The sequence below is a fragment of the Andrena cerasifolii genome, chromosome 3 (genome assembly GCF_050908995.1).
Source record: "Andrena cerasifolii isolate SP2316 chromosome 3, iyAndCera1_principal, whole genome shotgun sequence".
NCBI lineage: Eukaryota > Metazoa > Arthropoda > Insecta > Hymenoptera > Andrenidae > Andrena > Andrena cerasifolii.
Genome location: NC_135120.1, coordinates 22591389 through 22609066, shown reverse-complemented (window position 1 = coordinate 22609066; position 17678 = coordinate 22591389). Strand labels below are relative to the sequence as shown.

At 47.3% G+C, this 17678-nt stretch overlaps 1 protein-coding gene across 5 annotated transcripts in view; it reads right to left on the bottom strand.

Annotated features, from left to right (window-relative positions):
* Window positions 1-17678, bottom strand: part of LOC143366584 (transducin-like enhancer protein 4) — a 65841-nt gene that overhangs the window by 10974 nt on the left and 37189 nt on the right. For 2 of the 5 annotated variants that reach the window (XM_076807714.1, XM_076807717.1), the window contains exons 4-7: window positions 17057-17101; window positions 15596-15733; window positions 8500-8797; window positions 6067-6092 (exon numbers count right to left, since the gene is read on the bottom strand). In XM_076807714.1, the coding sequence (XP_076663829.1) occupies window positions 6067-6092; window positions 8500-8797; window positions 15596-15733; window positions 17057-17101 (507 nt within the window). The remainder of the gene's footprint in view (window positions 1-6066; window positions 6093-8499; window positions 8798-15595; window positions 15734-17056; window positions 17102-17678) is intronic. The other 3 variants (XM_076807716.1, XM_076807715.1, XM_076807718.1) reach the window with 3 other exon arrangements.

Here is a 17678-nt window from a genome sequence, read left to right as displayed (position 1 = left end):
GGGGCGAGGCTTTTGATTTATCAGGACGATTAAACCCGGGGCTCGACGCGCCGAGCGAAGGAGCGCGCGCACGCGTTCAACGGATACACACCTCGGAACGAAGGCACGCTGTTTGAACAGAAGTATACGTTTACACAGCCGTTAATCTCCGGTTAAATAACAGACAGCCGGGCGTAGACTGAAACGCAACGGATTACCCACATGTTTCCCGCGGCCCGATCAACGTAACAAAACCGTAATTACCCGCGTCGACGGTTATTATCAATTGTCACGCGAGCGCGTCCAGCGATAATCGATTTCGACTTCGCCGCGGCCGGCTGCGTTTCAAAAGGCATCGAAACGCAATTGTCACTCCGCTTTGCTATCCCCAGACGACATCGCCTACGCGATCCGAATCGAGCGTGAGCGGGTCGCAACGATTTCGAAAAGCGGACCCAGCTACCTCTACTATAATCTCCACGCTACGCTTCGCCGGGCATTTCGTAGAGAATGCTCAGCATTCACTTAGGATTTGTGACGATCGATGCCCATCGTTTAAATACGGGTAGGGTAACTGTGCCAGTAGTCGGCCATTTAAGGGAAAGCGGAAATTCATGTTGCGCGTTGTTTTTATTAATATACTATTTTTTAAATGCGTTATTGATAGTTAAATTCTTTAAAGTATCTATTTTTCAAATGTGTGGATGATTCTTTTAATAGTATAACAAGTTTTATTTAAAGTATCTGAAATACCCAGAAACGTCCTTTTTACCAATAGTCAGCCAGTAAAATCCTAACTCCAGCCTTTCATATGCCAGTAGTCAGCCAGGTTCTTCTATCAGGTTATATACAGTGACTCGCATTAATATTCGGACAGTTTTTAAAATCGCATAACTTTTTTAGAATTGGTCCAAACAACTTGAGCTTTTTTGAGAAGCTAGAAGGATTTGTTTGTTAACTGACGTGTTTCGTCGTTTTGAAAAAAAATGTATTTGGTTGGAATAGCGAAAAGAATAGTAAAGGTCGATTTTTAAACTTTTCTCGAGAATCGCGAAAATTCCCGAAATCAGCGATTCTCGACCTTATTCTGCGATCTTTAAACGTTTGTAGCTCGGAGCAACGTTAACCGATTTTGATGAAATTTTAGGCACGTATACGACCTACTGCAATCTGTTTTTTTTTTAATTTTCATTACAAGCTCACAAAAAAAGTTTAAAAATCGACCTTTACTATTCTTTTCGCTATTCCAACCAAATACATTTTTTTTTCAAAACGACGAAACGCGTCAGTTAGCAAACTAATCCTTCTAGCTTCTCAAAAAAACTCAAATTGTTCAGACCAATTCTAAAAAAGTTATGCGATTTTAAAAAGTGTCCGAATATTAATGCGAGTCACTGTATGTATCTCCCACCCTATAGTATAGTTATTGTTAATCGTCAGAATGTTAAATGGTTCAAAATTCATGATGTGTGTACTGAAAATTCAACAATTTCTTTTTTCTGAAAATTCTAATTATTTAAATTATAAAGGACGACTACTAGACCAGTGGTCAGCCGTTTTGTGTTCGTTTTGCGTTTTAGACGACCGACAACTGGTTTATTAATATAACATTAATTTAATTTTATAACATTAATTTTGGCGGAAAACAATAAAAACAGGTGATTCCGGAAAGTGAATATCCTGTCCTGTAGTCAGCCGTAGCGGCTATTGGTTTTCTTTATATTTTGAACGCCAATAGTCGGCCACTTCAAAAATACATACTAACCTAAGTTTAAATGCAATTATAATTTCACGAAAAATTAATTCAAACGTCATTAATCGCGTATTCAAAATTTGAACATAAAAAACTTCATATTAGTGTTGGTATACACTATTTCCAAGTGTCGCCTATGTACTAAATTAATTCAAATTGACTCACCAGTCGCCAACCCTCGAATCGCCAACACAATACTTAAAGCTTTCTGCAGTTCATATTTTTACCGCTAAAGGCATGAAACTTCCCACATTCGAAGGAGAGAGTACACTGATCATTGTTTCGTTTAAACATATAAGATTTTATTCCCAATTTCTTATTTCCAAGCAATTTATTTCCGAAAAGGCTGACTATTGGGTAGCGGCCGAAATAAGTCACATTTACCCTCTACCCGTAGTTTTCGATAGATTTACGTGCTTACAGGCACGCGACGCGTTCTCCGGCCCATTATCGAATTCCCAGCGCATCGCGAACCCGACGCGAAAATCCGAAGAAAATAGAGGGAGGGGGCGCAGGTCGGGGGCGGCAACGAGAATACCACGCACGGGGCACAGCGAGGGAATTAAAGGAAGCGCGATACCGAGGAGGAGAAAAAAACGCACGCGAAGTAGGAGGATGCTTTGGGAAGAGGTTGATAATGATTATAGAGTCGGCACGGTACGGGAGAGAACGGGACGTGGGCACACACACGCGCGTGTTTCGAGAACAGGAACGAAAGAACGGAGGAAACTGCCCGAGGATGGGGTGGAATAAGGAGAGAGGAAAATAGAATGGCGAGAGGCAGAATGAGAGGGCGTCGATGGGCGTTTCGCGGTCCCGCGATGATTACAGGCTCGGCAAACCTATAATACACGCTGCTATCCCCCTCCTCCTTACCCTCCCTTCTTTATGGGTGCTCCGGCTCTTTCCATTATTTTTTTCCTTCCCTCCTCCCTTTCCACGCTGATCCCTATTTCTGCCCTCCGTCCCGCCCTCGTACCCCGTCGCTTCCACCGTGCGGGCGCTCGAAAGAAGGTCGTTACTTGCATTTTCTACGGGGCGAGCCGTGCCTCCCCTTCGGCTACGCGGTCGAAAAGAAAACTTTCCGGACGGGGATTCTGGACCGCGGAGGACTGTATCCCAGGGACCGATACGATCGAGCCCAGTATCCGTCTGTAATTACTTTCGTAACTTTAATGTTATCCGGCTCGCCGACAGAGGGTACCGGAGCCTATCCCCCGCGGAATTTCGGCTCGCTCCATTTAACGGGCTCTCTCGTTCTCCTATGATCCCGTCGAACAGGGAGCACCAGGTACGCACGCATGTCTCGCGGGACGGAGAATGTTTTAAAGAAACTGATGAGAAGGCTCGTCGAGTTTGTTCTTCTACGCGGGGGTGAAAAGGGAGGATGTTGAAATTTTGTTGGACACCCATGAGAATCGTATGGGAAAGTGGAAAGTCGTGGCGCGAGAGCTCGAATGGATCGTTGGAGATAAGGTTGAGAAAAGTGGGATTGATGCACCGTGGATTAGAAATAAGGTGAATGTCACAATTTCTGCTCATTTAAGAAGTTACTCGTTATAAAGAAGGTGTAAAAAATTTGTTTGTGATCAAAATTTGCAGAGTAATTGATTAATTCTTTAATAATAAATCAACCAATCGAAAACTATTTAAGAAAGATATTTCAAGATGTTTAACTACTAGTAATTTGTAATTAAATATATTGCTTTAAATGTCCGTATTTCTGCTCACGAAAAATAGCGATGTACGTATTTCTACTCACCATTTGTACCAACTTCTGCTCACATAATATGTTACCTTTTCAGGTTAAAATAAGTTGCATCTTTTATGGAGATGTTTTATAACACAAGAGTAAAGCATTAGATAATGATAAACAAAAAATAAAATGCCTTCGAATAGAAATAAACCACTAACAGAAGTGGTAAGTCACGTTTTGTTTTCAATACAGAAGCGAAATAGTTTCAGCTATCAAATGTTACAAGTCCGAAAAAAGTGAAATTTTGTCGAACTCTGTTATCGAATACCAATGGTGACGCTATTCCTTACCACAACCAGCTAAAACACGGTCGACAAATGAGTCTCTCATTTTAAAAGTTTTTCGTTGCTTATGCTGCACTTTGATTAGCCCCAAGCTCGTGCAACACTCCTTCTAAATGTTCAAATAATTTAGAATTATTTTGTCGCAACTATAGTACTAAACGCGACGCTTATAATAATAAGAAAAAACACGTTCAATGAGCAGAAATGGGGACACGAACAGAAATTGTGACATCCACCTTAGGCACTGTCTTGGCGGAATTGTAGCGGGCTAAAATCATATTGAAATGGAATTAGCAACGAGGATGGCAATGCGGAGCAATGTTCAGAGAAATGCGAGTCAGGTATGGCGCAAGGTTTCGGATGGCACCGGGAGAATTTAGTGCGTGGAAATGCCGGCTATTGGCTGGGCGGATCGCAGCACGGGAGAATGAAAAGTCGAAACGCGAGACCGTAGCTGTTGTTGCCTCAATTTTTTCCCCCTCCGGAGTCGCCCTCCTTCCCTCCGCCACTTTATACCTCTCCCACGTTCGTCGAAAACATAATTGCCCGTACAGTAGGTGCTCGGGAGCGAAGTACGGTGAAGCACTCGTTGTACCCTTCACGCGCACGGAAAGTTACACGCGTGTAATGTAGCTGTAATACACAAGGGTGAGAGGGGAGGTGCCGCGAGGGGGGCCACGTCGCGAGCACTCGTGCCTCGAGCACGTTGTACGGTGTACGTCGAGTTGCGTACGCTGCGCCGCAACCGCGGATTAGGAATAGTCGTCGGAAGTGCATATAATTTATGCGCGGCGAGACGGGAACGAAAAAGTCCACGGCGAACGAAAGTCCAGCGGGCTTGTTTGCGCGAGGAACTCCCTCCTAGTGATCAACTAGGGAGTGATCGGTATAATCGCAGTCATCTTGGAGCAAAATCGGAAATAAACATATCTATCTCTTTCTATCAGTATTTCTGAATCTCTTTATATCAGAATTTCTCAATCTCTTTATATCAGAATTTCTCAATCTCTTTATATCAGTATTTCTGTCTCTTTCTATCAGTATTTCTGTCTCTTTCTTTTTTTTTATAGTTTCTTTCTCTGTCTACTTTCGCTTCTGCTCCAAAATCGCGGCAACCAATCAGCGACGATGCACGTTGCTCCGATCACTCCCTAGAGGATATCACTGCTCTCTCCTTCGCTTCGGCGCTTATCGCGGGCGCATCGCGTGTTAACGATCCGACCGGGGGCATTGAAATAATTTTAATCGCCGGCAATACGGTGGTAATTTTTGTTTCTAGCGCGCCCCGGTTGTTTGCTCTACTCGATTCCGATTATTTTCCTACGTCATTAAATCCTTGAAAATTTCAGACGGCAACAGCGGCAGCGAAACGGATAAACGGCAAAAAATGCCCATCCGCGTCTGTTTGTTTATTTACGCGCGATAGATCGTGCGTAGAAGTTGGACGGATAATCCGATTGTTAACTCGACATTCCGATAAATGATTTGTCTGCTGTTCAGCGGCGAAATATTTACCGGGACGAAAATACAGGGCGATAAATCTCCGGCGCGGCCCGATGTTATTGTTTCATCCGTGATAAAACAGCGCCCGCTGACATAATTTCATTTGCGTAGTAAACCTTAATTACGACACACGTGAAAAATAAAGCACGCCCGGCCCCGACCCCCCCTCCCGCGCCCCCCCCCCTCGGTCTGCCTCTGACGTTTGAAAATTCTGACAAAACGCGCCGCGTTGATCCCCCCTCCCTCCCCCCCCCCCGACCGACCTCTTCAACGTCCATTAATAATTTACCCCGAAATATTATCGTCGAACGCGTTATTCGCAATGTTGCGCGTGCCCGGCGAGCGTGGTCCTTCGTTTAATTTTGAAAGGGACAACGAGCAAACGCGAGGGAGAGGGTGGGCGAAAGAGCGAACAGCGGAGATAGGGTTCCGATTAACGCCGAGCTCTATAGTCTAAATCCGTCGACAACCCCGAAATCCGCTTTACGCCTCGGCATCTCGAGAAAAAAAAATCCCGGCGCGCGTATAGAGTGATCCGCGATATTCGAAAAAAAAAATAATAAAACGACTGACCTGAATCTAATTAAGAATTGGTTTAGGAACCAAGGTTGTCGCGAGGCCTCTTTACGTTACTAGGAAAAGAAATCTACAATTGCGATTATGAAAACTGATTAAACGATCGCGACCGTTAACGAGGACCACCCTGTACACTGAACGGGAAAAAGAATACATAAAAGAGAGAGAGAGAGAAAAAAAGAGAAGAGAAAATAGAAAACGAAATATCTACTCACGTGTCTCTCCTCGGTCGAGCTGAGACCTGCAACCAGACAAACGCAAACGATCGTCAGTCAAAAGCCGTGCGCGCGGGAACGTTTTCACGAGGAAAATGATTTTCATGCATGAGGTGTCCCGGGCTACCGAAGAGACAGGGGTGAGGTGGGCGAGGGTGAAGTGAGGAGAACAAAAAAAAAGTGAGAGAGAGAGAGAGAGAGAGAGAAAGAGAGAGAGAATTGTCAAAATCCCGACCACCGTGGCGTCGATAAAATGTTAATAACGTGCCCATAAAAGAGTAGACGACAGGGGAGGGTGGCGGGGACGAGTGTGGGGCGGGTGAAGCATCGAGCATGACGTGGATGGTGGTAGAAGGGCGATCGGCGCCCGTATAAATGATCTTCATGCATATTTATGCGCTTTTCGCTCAAAACCGCCGGTGTCCGCTAACAGGGTGACGCACAAACACGCTCATCCCCTCGCGGCCGAAAGCGGATACCCGAAAAGCGCTTTGAAAATTTCCAGTCGGCCGAGCCGAGCCGCACGCTCACGTCACGTCGGCTACATATTTTTTTCCACCCCCGTCCACCGCTCCCTTCGCGGTTCACCTACCCCCCGCCCTCCCTGTATCCCGCTGCTCGGCGGCACACACCCCCCCCCCGCTGGCGGTCGACTCGCGCCCTTTTTTTTCCCCCTCTCGCGCGAGAGAGGGGTGGGAGAGAGTCGGCGCGAGGGGTATCGCGAAAGCGGGATCAAACGGATGATGGTGACAAAAAGAGAAAAATCCACCGTCCCTCCCCCGCGACGGTAGACAGCTCGCTCGCTCGCGTTCCCTCGCAGGTGCGATTCGTTATAGCGGAGGGTGGCGGAAGGCAAGGGGACGCACGCGAACGTGACCAAAGGCCGGAATTTCGTTAATTTCTTTTCCCGCCGTGCTGCCCACAGAGGTGGCAATTAAAATCGTGTGAAAGGGCGAAAGGTATGCGTATAACGAGTATTCCGGGGGTTTTACGATTCCTGTGGAACGGCCGAGAGAGGAATTCGATCGTGAATGGGGGTGAGGCACCGGTTTCATCGAGAAGCTTTTGTGGTTTCTGGGATGGTCGGGGAGTGGAACGTAATTCGGGTTGTAAAAGGAAACGCGGAAATTAACCGAGGGTCAATTTAAATTACAGCCCTCCCCCTCGAGCTGGGTGAAACGTTTCGATTGAGTATCGCCGATTCGATTCTTTTGGACGATGAACGTGGGGCGCAACATTGAAAGATTTCCTGCGAACGAGCTTAAGCACGTGTGTCCATCTGTTTGGCACTTGTGTAATTAACCCTTTAACGTGTAACCTACGTGCATACTAGGGTGGCTCTTATTTTCGACTTTTGTATTTTCTTCAGAAAAAAAATCCGTGTTAAGTTTGAGCGCGATCGGATAACGAGAACATTAACTTAAACATTTCAATCATTATTTAACAGCTCCCGAAGTCGATTTTATAGAATATCCTCCAAGTTATTGATTAAATAAAAAAATATGTCAAACAAAAATTGTAGATCCGGACAAGGAGCATCTTTTATGTTATATTGCTTTTTCTCGTGCGACAAACGGTTTTCGAAAAAAGTCCGAAAAACTAAAAAAAAAACAACTTTTTTTCCTCAAATTTTGAATGTTTAAATGCTTCTAGAACACTTTTTATTTATGGCGGGCGAGTATCATACAAAGTAACAGCTCAGCGCGATACCCATGCGTGTGCTATCGTATGTTTTTCGATTCAATTTTAAAAAAAAAACGCCAACGGTTGGACTCTCACACGCACGGCTGACTCACGGCCTACTCACGAGGGAAGATCCCGACCCCGAAAATTCAAAAAATTCTGAAACTTTGTGAATATGAAGGGGATTTCCTCCTGATTACCACGCAATTTTTGTTTGCTGCCCAAGTTCACTCGAAGGGGGTGAAATTAACCCCTGAAAATCCGGTTATTTCCCAATTTTGTGTTGTAACTCGCGAACTGTAAAAGAGTTAGTTACTTCTTTTAATTAGATCTATCATTTGATAAAAAAATATTTTAACGATTCTCGAGTTGTAACATAAAATCGGGAAGTAACCGAATTTTCAAACAAAAACTACTTGGTAATCAGGAAGTAAATCCCTACAAATTCACAAAGTTTCAGAATTTTTTGAATTTCCGGGTTCGGGATCTTCCCTTGCCAGTGGCCGCTCGGAGGCAAAGTTATAATGCGCGATCTGTACGTTGTTACACACTATTATCGCAGATGCTAAAATATATATCGTATGCTCCATACAGCATTGGAAATGCGAGTGTTTCGTATCAGTGCGTTAAGGGGTTGAGGGATCAGGCCACGTTTCAATGGAGCGCAACACTTTCAAAGACTTTGCAGGAAGAGCACGCTATGTTCATCGATTACATGTTACATAGGAGGATACAGTTGAGCAGTCTTACCGCCATTGCTTTTCAAATCGTCGGGCTGGCCACGATGCAGTTCCGGTTTACCAAGCATCGAAAGTGGATGCGCGGCTGTCGCGCCGGGTGCCGATCCGGCTCCAGGCGTCAGACCCAGTCCAAGGAGTGCGGCAGAGGCGGAAGTCGGCACCGGAAGTCCACCAGCTGGCCCCAGTCCCGGAAGTCCGGGTAGACCGGGATGAGCACCTATCGCTGCTCCCGGTGGCAGTTGCTGAGCATGCATTTGCTGCAGCAGCCTCGGTATGTCCGTTCTCTGTTGCTTCAAATAGAAAAGGGACTACACTCAACGTCGCTGAACTACCAACAAATCGAGTGGGAGCGCTTATCATACAAAATAAACAACTGCTTCTATCACGAAATTAAATGAAACGGACGCGAGGCGAGCCACGTGTTCTGAACTCCGGAATGGCATCTTCACGTCTACCCTCGACTACGCATTCACCAACAGCCGGCATGGAAACGTCATCCCCCAAAGCAGAGCCGGTCTGACGCGACACCGTCGCCGAGGGCCCTTGCGGACCGTTAACGATAGCCTCGCTACTCCGAGGAGCGGCGAGTAATAGGGACGTACGAAGCCGCCGAAAAGGTGAAGACCGAAAGCGGACGACGAGGCGACAGGGCGCCGCGGAGGGAAGGGTGAAGCGGCGCGAGATCAAGAGGGGATAACAGAGGACGGTAAACTAGTTACGTGCGCGAATCATGCTTATCGTGGATTTCACTTAGGCATTTAGGGTCGACGGCGGCTACCAGAGGGGAAGAAAGTAACACAGTGCTCCAGCCGAACAACCGAGGGTCGCGGTCGCGTCGTCGAGGGTGGATTATGCGAAATAACCCCTCTCGGGGTACGTGCCGCCGCCGATTGTGTACGATAGTTATTTTCCTGGACTGTCGAGTGGGGCGACGCAGGGCGAGGGGGCCCGGGCGTGTGTGTAACGCTCGTACGGTCTTCCCCGCAGCACAGTTTACCCCCTGGGGACGTATTTGCGGCGCCCTACGCACGTGTACGCTACCACTCTCTCCACGGATGTAGCTCGCAATTTGCCTTGCGGCCACTCGACTTCCGGCGAGGGGCTTTTGACGCGCAACAATTTTTTTTCTACGACGAGGGCCCGTCCGACGAGCCAGACAGGGAAAGTTGCCGGGCCGACGTTCACCTTCCTCTTCGATTTTCCGGGGACATTCGTTGCGGGTGATTATTATTAGCGAATATTTGCTAATGGGTATAGCTGCGCGCGAATGGAAGGCGGTAGGAAGCGTAGACGCTGCAGATTTGTCGCAAGTTTTACTGCTTATTTAGGACGAACTTCGTCGCTGCTCGCACTTATATAATAAGGTCAATGACCCTATTTCTAATCACGTCCCGATTTCTGCTCAGTACGCATACTTTTCATTTAATGTAAAAAAGTTAAATAACATATTAGTTGTACAAAAAATTGTTTTAAATTAGTTCGGTATTTCTGAACAAAATGCTGCGGCCCGTTGCTCAGTAGATGGCAGTATTTTAAGAGAAATAAATTTAAGAAGTGTGTCCGTCGTAAAGAAACGTGATTTGAACGATTCCGTTGTGATCGTCATTTGCAGAACTCCTACGTGATTAGAAATAGGGACGCGCAGTTGTTGTCTGCAGATAAAAACCGACAGCTCGAAATTGAAAAAAAAATGAAAAAACTTACTATGATGATACTACATTATTACCAACTACACGCATACACTAAGGTATGCAGAAGTGTCTGTTTATGAAAATATAGAAATACCCTTGAATTCAGGTGAAAATGTATTTGTAACATGTAGGTGGTATGTTTACAATTCTAGTAATGTCAAAGTAACAAATTAAAAATGACCAGAACTTAAATACAGACAATATGTTTCCATGCTAGTTTCGTTTGTTAATACCTACTGTAACGTTATAAATAATACACGCACACGCGTATCAATCTGCGCAAAGTTTCGTTAACCCAGAATTAAGGTTAGAAACCGGGGAATCCCCAATCCTGTTTCGGGAAATCACCATTTCACGTAGCCGTATACAGACTTTTTCTGGTGACTTTTCAGGGACATTTTTCGTTTCACTGTCTGTATTTAAGTTCCGGTGATTTTTAATTTGTTACTTTGACATTACTAGAATTGTAAACATACCACGTACATGTTACAAATACATTTTCACCTGAATTCAAGGATATTTCTATATTTTCATAAACAGACACTTCTACACACCTTACTGTACGCAGACTTTTTATACCTAGTGTATTTCATTTTGTGCAACTCCGTTCGAGTCTGCACGACAACTGAGAAAACTTTCAGCAAAACGAAAGTCCGCAGTTTCGATTAAATCCGCGGATAAGTCAGCGGGTTTCATCCATTAACACACAGTTTTATCTGTGACCGATTTATCCAGCGTGATTTGTCTGTGGACTTTCGTCGTATGTCAGTGGGTATTTGCAATTTTGATCCGCCGCAGACTTTGATCGCAGGTTTGTCCGCGACGGACAACCCGGCGTGTGGGCCAGCTATGGGCCTTAGGCGAAATAAAAGTCCGCGCGGCGATCGTATAAAATTAACGGGAGCATAACGGAATAGCTGGGCGAGTAGAAAAACACCGCCGCACGGTATTCGGCGAGTAACTTTTCCCAAGCTCGAATGGTATCTAAATTTCAATCTATAAATTCGCTGTACACGGACTACATCAAAATGCACTCCGTTGTAAATTGATCGGGAAATATTACGGGCAGCAGCTGCGTTTAATAACACAGTTTATTAGCCGGAATCTTTCTGCTCGGGCCGGAACGGCGTCGGGGTCGCGCGATTTTCACCGGCAACATTTTTCACACGACCCTCGTATCCCTTTTTGTTTTTTTATTCCCAGCATTGTACAACGTTATTGTTTGCGCGCGGTATCGCCACTCGCCGTTTCGACCGCGAAAAAAGCGTTCTCGATTATAATTCGATGCTCGATTCAACGATGCTCCCGGTGCTACCGCGCGCCGCTGCGCGACAAACAACCGACGATCGAGTGAACACCGTTTTTTTATTTTTTTTTTTTTTCAATGCGCTGTGAACGGAGTGCGAGGGTGTGGCTGGATCGGTGGGAGATGAAAGAGGAGGAGAGCGTGGCGACGAGGGTCGCTCGTCGAACGAGCAATAATTGTATAATGTACCAATAGCGACACGGGCGAGCGGAAAATGCACGAGCGGCACGGTTATTTTCGTCGGAAATCGCGTTTCACCGGGACAATTACTCCGGCAACCCCTCGGCGCCTCCCTCTACCGGGATGCGGGAAAAAAGCTAGCCAAGTACGCGGGCGAGAGACGCCGATAAATACAATAGATATACACCGAAAATCGTCGGCCCGCTGGGGAGGGGGGGGGGAGGGAGCGAGGGTCGAGTCGGTCGCTCCCCCGACGGTATTCAATTCGTATTCGAAGCGGGATGGGCCGCGTCATTCGTGCAGTGCCAAACGAAACGTAATAGTCCCAAACGAGGTTTAACGCGCCGTGAATAATACACGGCGAGCAGGGAGGAACGCGGGAGAAGGGGGATCGGATGGAAAGAGGCCGAGGGGACGGATCGGGTGGAGGTCCAACGGCATCGCGTTGCCCGAGGTGCGACTCGTCCATACCTGTGCGTTTAAATACGTGTCAGGGAATACCCGGGCGCGCCTAGTACAAATTCAACACCCCTCCGGTTCCGAGGGAAGGAGAGAGAGGACGAGGGGTCGGCGAGCACGTGGGGTAGAAACAGAGAGTATCCAATCAGATACGGCAACGGGGAGACAAGCGAGAGAGAAATCGTAGGGAGAATTGCGTTCCACCGTTCCACACTGTTATTAAACGAAATATTGATTCAACCCCTGTTTACCGAGTAATACATATTCATAGGGGGGTTGGCGCTTATGTCTATTTGCCTCTGTCGTCCCTTCAGGCTTCAGCCCCTCCCGAACCCCGTCTCTTTCCGCGCGCCTTTCTTTCTCCACCGTCTCCGTCGCTTTGTAACCCTCCGCGATGCTCTATTTAGCGTTTCGACCCCTACGAAAACCACGCCGGCCCCCCCAGACACCTCATGCCCAGCCAAGGGGGCCCGGACTGGTGCGTGCGCACGTGTCGCGCTCCCCTGCTTCACCTTGTGGCCCCACTAGTCGCCCGTTGCCGAGTCCACGCACTGATTATGTCCCCACATGCCGATGACGCGTATTACGCAACTGCAGATTGCGGTTTGTGTCACGACCTCGATCGGGCCGGCCGATTTGTGGCGGTCAGCCGTGCAACTCTCGTCGAATCTGGGACAGCGCGACCCGATGCCCGACCGTGCCTGACGGCCGATCCCCCCGAGGTGCTGCTCGAATTCCTTTACGACTTCGTTTCATAGGCGATAAATCTCCGCGGGCCGTTGATAACTCCGCGCAACACGAAACTTCTGTTCAACCGCCGCGCCGTTTCGAGGGGAAAAATCGCAAAAAGAGGAGCCAAGATGTCGCCGTTGGACAAACAGCGCGCTTAATTGCCTGTCCGCTGAATTCCATTACTACAACGATTCCGGCTCAAAGTGGCCTTTTTATACGGGTTATTTACGCCGTCGTTAAAGCTTTACTGCCTCGCGAGGACGAGGTAGAAGAAGGGACACCATCGGGACGCTGTTAATCATTTACACTTTTCTGAAAATCGAACGGCAGGATAGATGCTACGAGAATGCCGTTGTTAACGCTCGTGACCCATCATCCTCTGATCAGAGATATACAATCACGAAGAAATACAAAAGCCTGCTACGGCGTTGCACTAAAAAAACCACGAATCCGTGGATACCTTCCATCTCTTTGACACGTCTCCGGCTTTCGATATATTCACGGAGAAATTCAAGGAAATCGGGATTCGTGTGTGGCTCGAAACACGCGTTACTTCGCGCAGCGGTGCAGCAGGAATAATTCAAGCACGCCCTGCGGGCCGTCCGACGAGCCTCGTACATTTGTTTAACCCACGGTGTATCGACCAAGGGAATTATTCAAGTCGCGCACGCGAGAACCATCTCGGAACTCAATTATAGTCGCGGCGACGGTCGAATGCCAATTCCGCCTGGGCCGTGCCATCGTCGTGTCCAGTGACGCCTATGAGTATGAGGAAAGCGTTTCCCAGCGGAAGTCCCCTCATACGGGACACCCGGTCGGAAGAAAGGATGCGTTCCTGGCGACGTCTCGCTGTCGGCATACAACCGCTGTCGACGTCCGTTTTGGAAGTCTCTTATGCTAATTGAACGTCACCCGACAGCTGGACGAACGGACGCGATTACAACGTCGTAAAAAAATTCTTTAAATAGAAGCTACAAAACCCCCGTGATTGCCGATGGGTAATGGATACGTACACAGTGGTTGGTCTGACTCGACATTAAATTAGTCGAGGAGAAGGTGGAATGGCATGAATCATGCGACAGTAATGAAGATGGACGAATCTACTAGTGAAATAAGTAATAATGAAAATTATTGAAGGCTCGGATTTTCCCTATCTAGACGTGGGCGTCGTCTTCGACTTTTGGGGCGGATCTATCGGTTTGAAAATTTGGCAGATCTGCAGGCGCGAGTAGTCTCAGGTAGGGCTGTTCGAGTACTCGATCATTCGAGTAGTCTCAGGTAGGGCTGTTCGAGTAATCGATCATTCGAGTAGCTTGAAATGCGTGAAATGCATGAATGACTAAAGAAATGAAAATGAATTTTTCACAGCTGGAAAAACGTTAACACTGTTGTGCTGTAATATCAGAAATATATATAATATATATAATATATATATTATATACAGATGTCATATTTTGCAATCATTCAGATTTCATCTAGACACGCATGGAAAACTCCGTAATCTTAATTTTGACTCTTTGAATTCATGATTTATTAATACTTATTCATTCTTCATTAACGGGTAACACCTTTTGTTAACAGTGACTCGACAGAAATATAACCCACGCGGAGAAGGCAAAAAAGAAAGAAAAATAAAGGAAAACGCAAGAAGATATATTAATAAATCATACGTACGCGAAAAATTATTTTCAATAGTTAGAGAATATTTTCATTTGCAGTTTATATTTTAATTACTCACATTATTACCGCGGCCTCGCCTTTACACGTATCTTACTTTCTCCTTATGTACTATATTTTCTGTTTAACGAGTAATAAAGTCGAAATAATAATAATAATTATTATGGACCATTATCCAGTATATAAACATATTCTAAAATATTCGAAACATTCAAACTTCAAACTACTCGACAAACCGGACTGTTTGGTACTTTCGGCCCGCTCGGTTTACTTCGAGCCGCTCGGTTCTAGTCGAGTTGCTTGGTTCTAGTCGAGTTGCTCGATTCTATTCGAGTTGCTCGCTTTTTTCGAGTACTCGGCTCGGTTCGGTTCTTCGAGTACTCGAACAGCTCTAGTCTCAGGGCTGTTCCTGGGCTGTTGGCCGCCCAGTTGCAAAAACAAAGTTGCCGCCCTTATTAATTTAATTATGTTCTAGCCCTCGTGAAATTAAGGGGTGGTTAAGTCATCATTTAGTCGATTTCGAATTTGTTTAAAAAATATAGGCCCTTGAGTTTTCGAATTTTGCCTATTTTCACGAAAGTGAGGTGCACTTTTTTATCCCGAAAACCAGCGTTGGATAGTTTAAAAAATATATAAATAAGGAATGAAATGATATAGTTAGTAATCATCATAAAAGTTTTTTGATTATTATTCTTATTAGTCAACATTTTACATATAATAAACAGCGTACGGGCGCCCAAGTGCCCAGGAACGGCCCTGAGTGGTCTTGCAACTGAATCCTGTGGAATTTCATCAGACACGCGTCTCCCCTAATGACAGTAATGTCAACCGAGGCTTCCGGGAATCCTTGAGAGAGATTTGTATGTTAATAAAACTTATTTCAAGCGATATGGTCCCCGAGCCCCCAATTACCGAATTTCCGGCGCGTCGCTGTTGCGAAACGACTTGCAAGCTTCTCCTTAGCGAGAACATTTCTTTAAGACACCCTAGCGAAGGAATTGGACCACTGAACGCTACCCTACTTTCTCCTTAAAGCTACTGAATTACAAAACTACACTTACCCCTATGATGGCGTTTAACTCCGTCATCGTCACCTGCTTCGCTCTGTCAACAGCGGTGGCAACTTGCTGTTGGTGTTCCTGAGATAGAAATGGCAGGATTTGGCCGATAATGGCGTTCAGTCTCTTCGATATCTCCGCCTTGAAAGCAGACGAGGGATCGTTAGGCTGGTTGCCCGAGTACATTAGCATTATCAATCACTTGGGGCCACGTTATCCGCCGCGAACCTTGGCAGCGGTGAACAAAAGAACGCTCGCGCTCGTTCCGTTTCGCTCGAGCACAGTGGGTGATCGCTCGACGCGTGAGAGCTGCATAGTAAAACGTTTCGGTAACAAAGTGTACGAAAGAGGGAAGGAGGAGGCGTTTTTATTTCGTTTTCGTGCCGCGCACATGCCTACCAGCTGGCCCGGGATCGAAAATATTTTCGGCCCCTTCCCGCCAGCGAAATATTTAAGCGCGGACACTTTTAAGAGCCCCGCCGCGGATAAAATTAGCCTTCGCGAAAAACAGAACACGCGGGATCACGTTCGAGCTTATTTTTCGCGGCGCAGGCCCATCCTGCCCTCGACCCGCCAATCGGCAGTCGAACGCGTTCGAAAAAAAGAAGAAGCCCCCCATATCCGTGGTTTCGTTAACGCGGCACCCTAACACCGTGCTCGCAGACAGACCTCTGTGTTCCTAGGCTTTGGACTCTCGTCCAAAGCCTATTTTTGTCGCGCCTCCTAAGGATCTCGGCGAGCACCGCGGAAATACGCGACGCGAGCAGACATAAGGTGGATGATTAACGAGACAGGGAGGATAAAGGCCGCGCAAGGCGGCTCCGTTTCGCCGCTTTAACGAGCGATCTCGAAACATTTCCGAGCCCCTCCCGCGACGCCCGCGGACCGCGAGAAAACGCGCAGTATTTTCGGGGCCTGGCTCGCGCGAATAATAATCACGAAACTGTTTACTAGCTGGCGGCGAGATTCCTCGGACGAAACGATTCCCCTCCTCTCCTTTAAACATCTCCGCCGGCTACCGGTATGCACGCGGTACCAGCGAAACGACTTCTCGGAACACGTCGTCGTCGAGAGTGCCGGCTCCTTTCGCCGCTCGGGATCTTCTCTCCGTGCCTTCGTGCCGTGTTGTCGAGTCATCGTCGCAAATGTTTATTCGCCCGTGTACACGGGACAAACTTATCCCGCGCTTAATGACTTGGGCAAACACGCGCGACGTTCGCCGACGCGCGTCCCGCGCGCCGCGCCAAGAGTGTCGGCCACGGCTGGGCGGATCGCGTAAAAGAGACGAAAAAAGGGGGATGTGCGGGAGGAAACGCCCGAGTACACGCGAGAGTTCTCGTGCAGCGAAATTGGTGCAGCAAGCTCGCGGGGAAGGGAGTGTGCCACGACCGGCTCGGACAGCTGCGACGCGTCCTTCGGGTTTCCGCGCCAAGGTTCTGCGGAAAGACGGTCCGCGAGGCTTACCTGCTTGTGCATCTCCACGTTCAGGCCGTACGCCATCTCGTAGTACTGAAACAGAGAAAAAATCGGTCGCGATGAAGCGATCATACGAAATGGAATGGTTGAGTTATTTGTTAATTGGAGCGTGGAAACTGAGGGAGAAACGGAGATGGAGATTGCCTCGTCGCGGGACTCTATAGAGCGCGTAGTTACTTGAGACGCGGCGACTGCGGAGCTTGCCAGTTGTTGCGTGAATGGCGGAGACAATGAATGTCGAAAACGTTACGGAGCCAAAATAACAAGGCTCCCTCACGTCGCGCCAGGCTGTCGTTACAGTGGAGAGGAGGGAAAAGCAGTGGGTTCCTGATGCCCAGGCGTCTTTCATCGGCTATCAACGGTCCGGTCGTTAGCGGGACTGCGAAGAGGCGGTCATAATTGCGGTAAACGACCATTTTACCGAAGAGACCGTTTTGTAGCGTCATTACTTAACAGTCAACTCCGGCATCCTCTCGCCCGGGTGGTGGTCATTTAGCATCGCGCCGCAGCGAGCTAGCGGCGGTCTCTTCACCGTCGGCAATTTAACATCATTTGCCAGATTTGCCCGTGTCTTGCTTCGTTATTTCGACATTTTTTTCTCTCTCTCTCT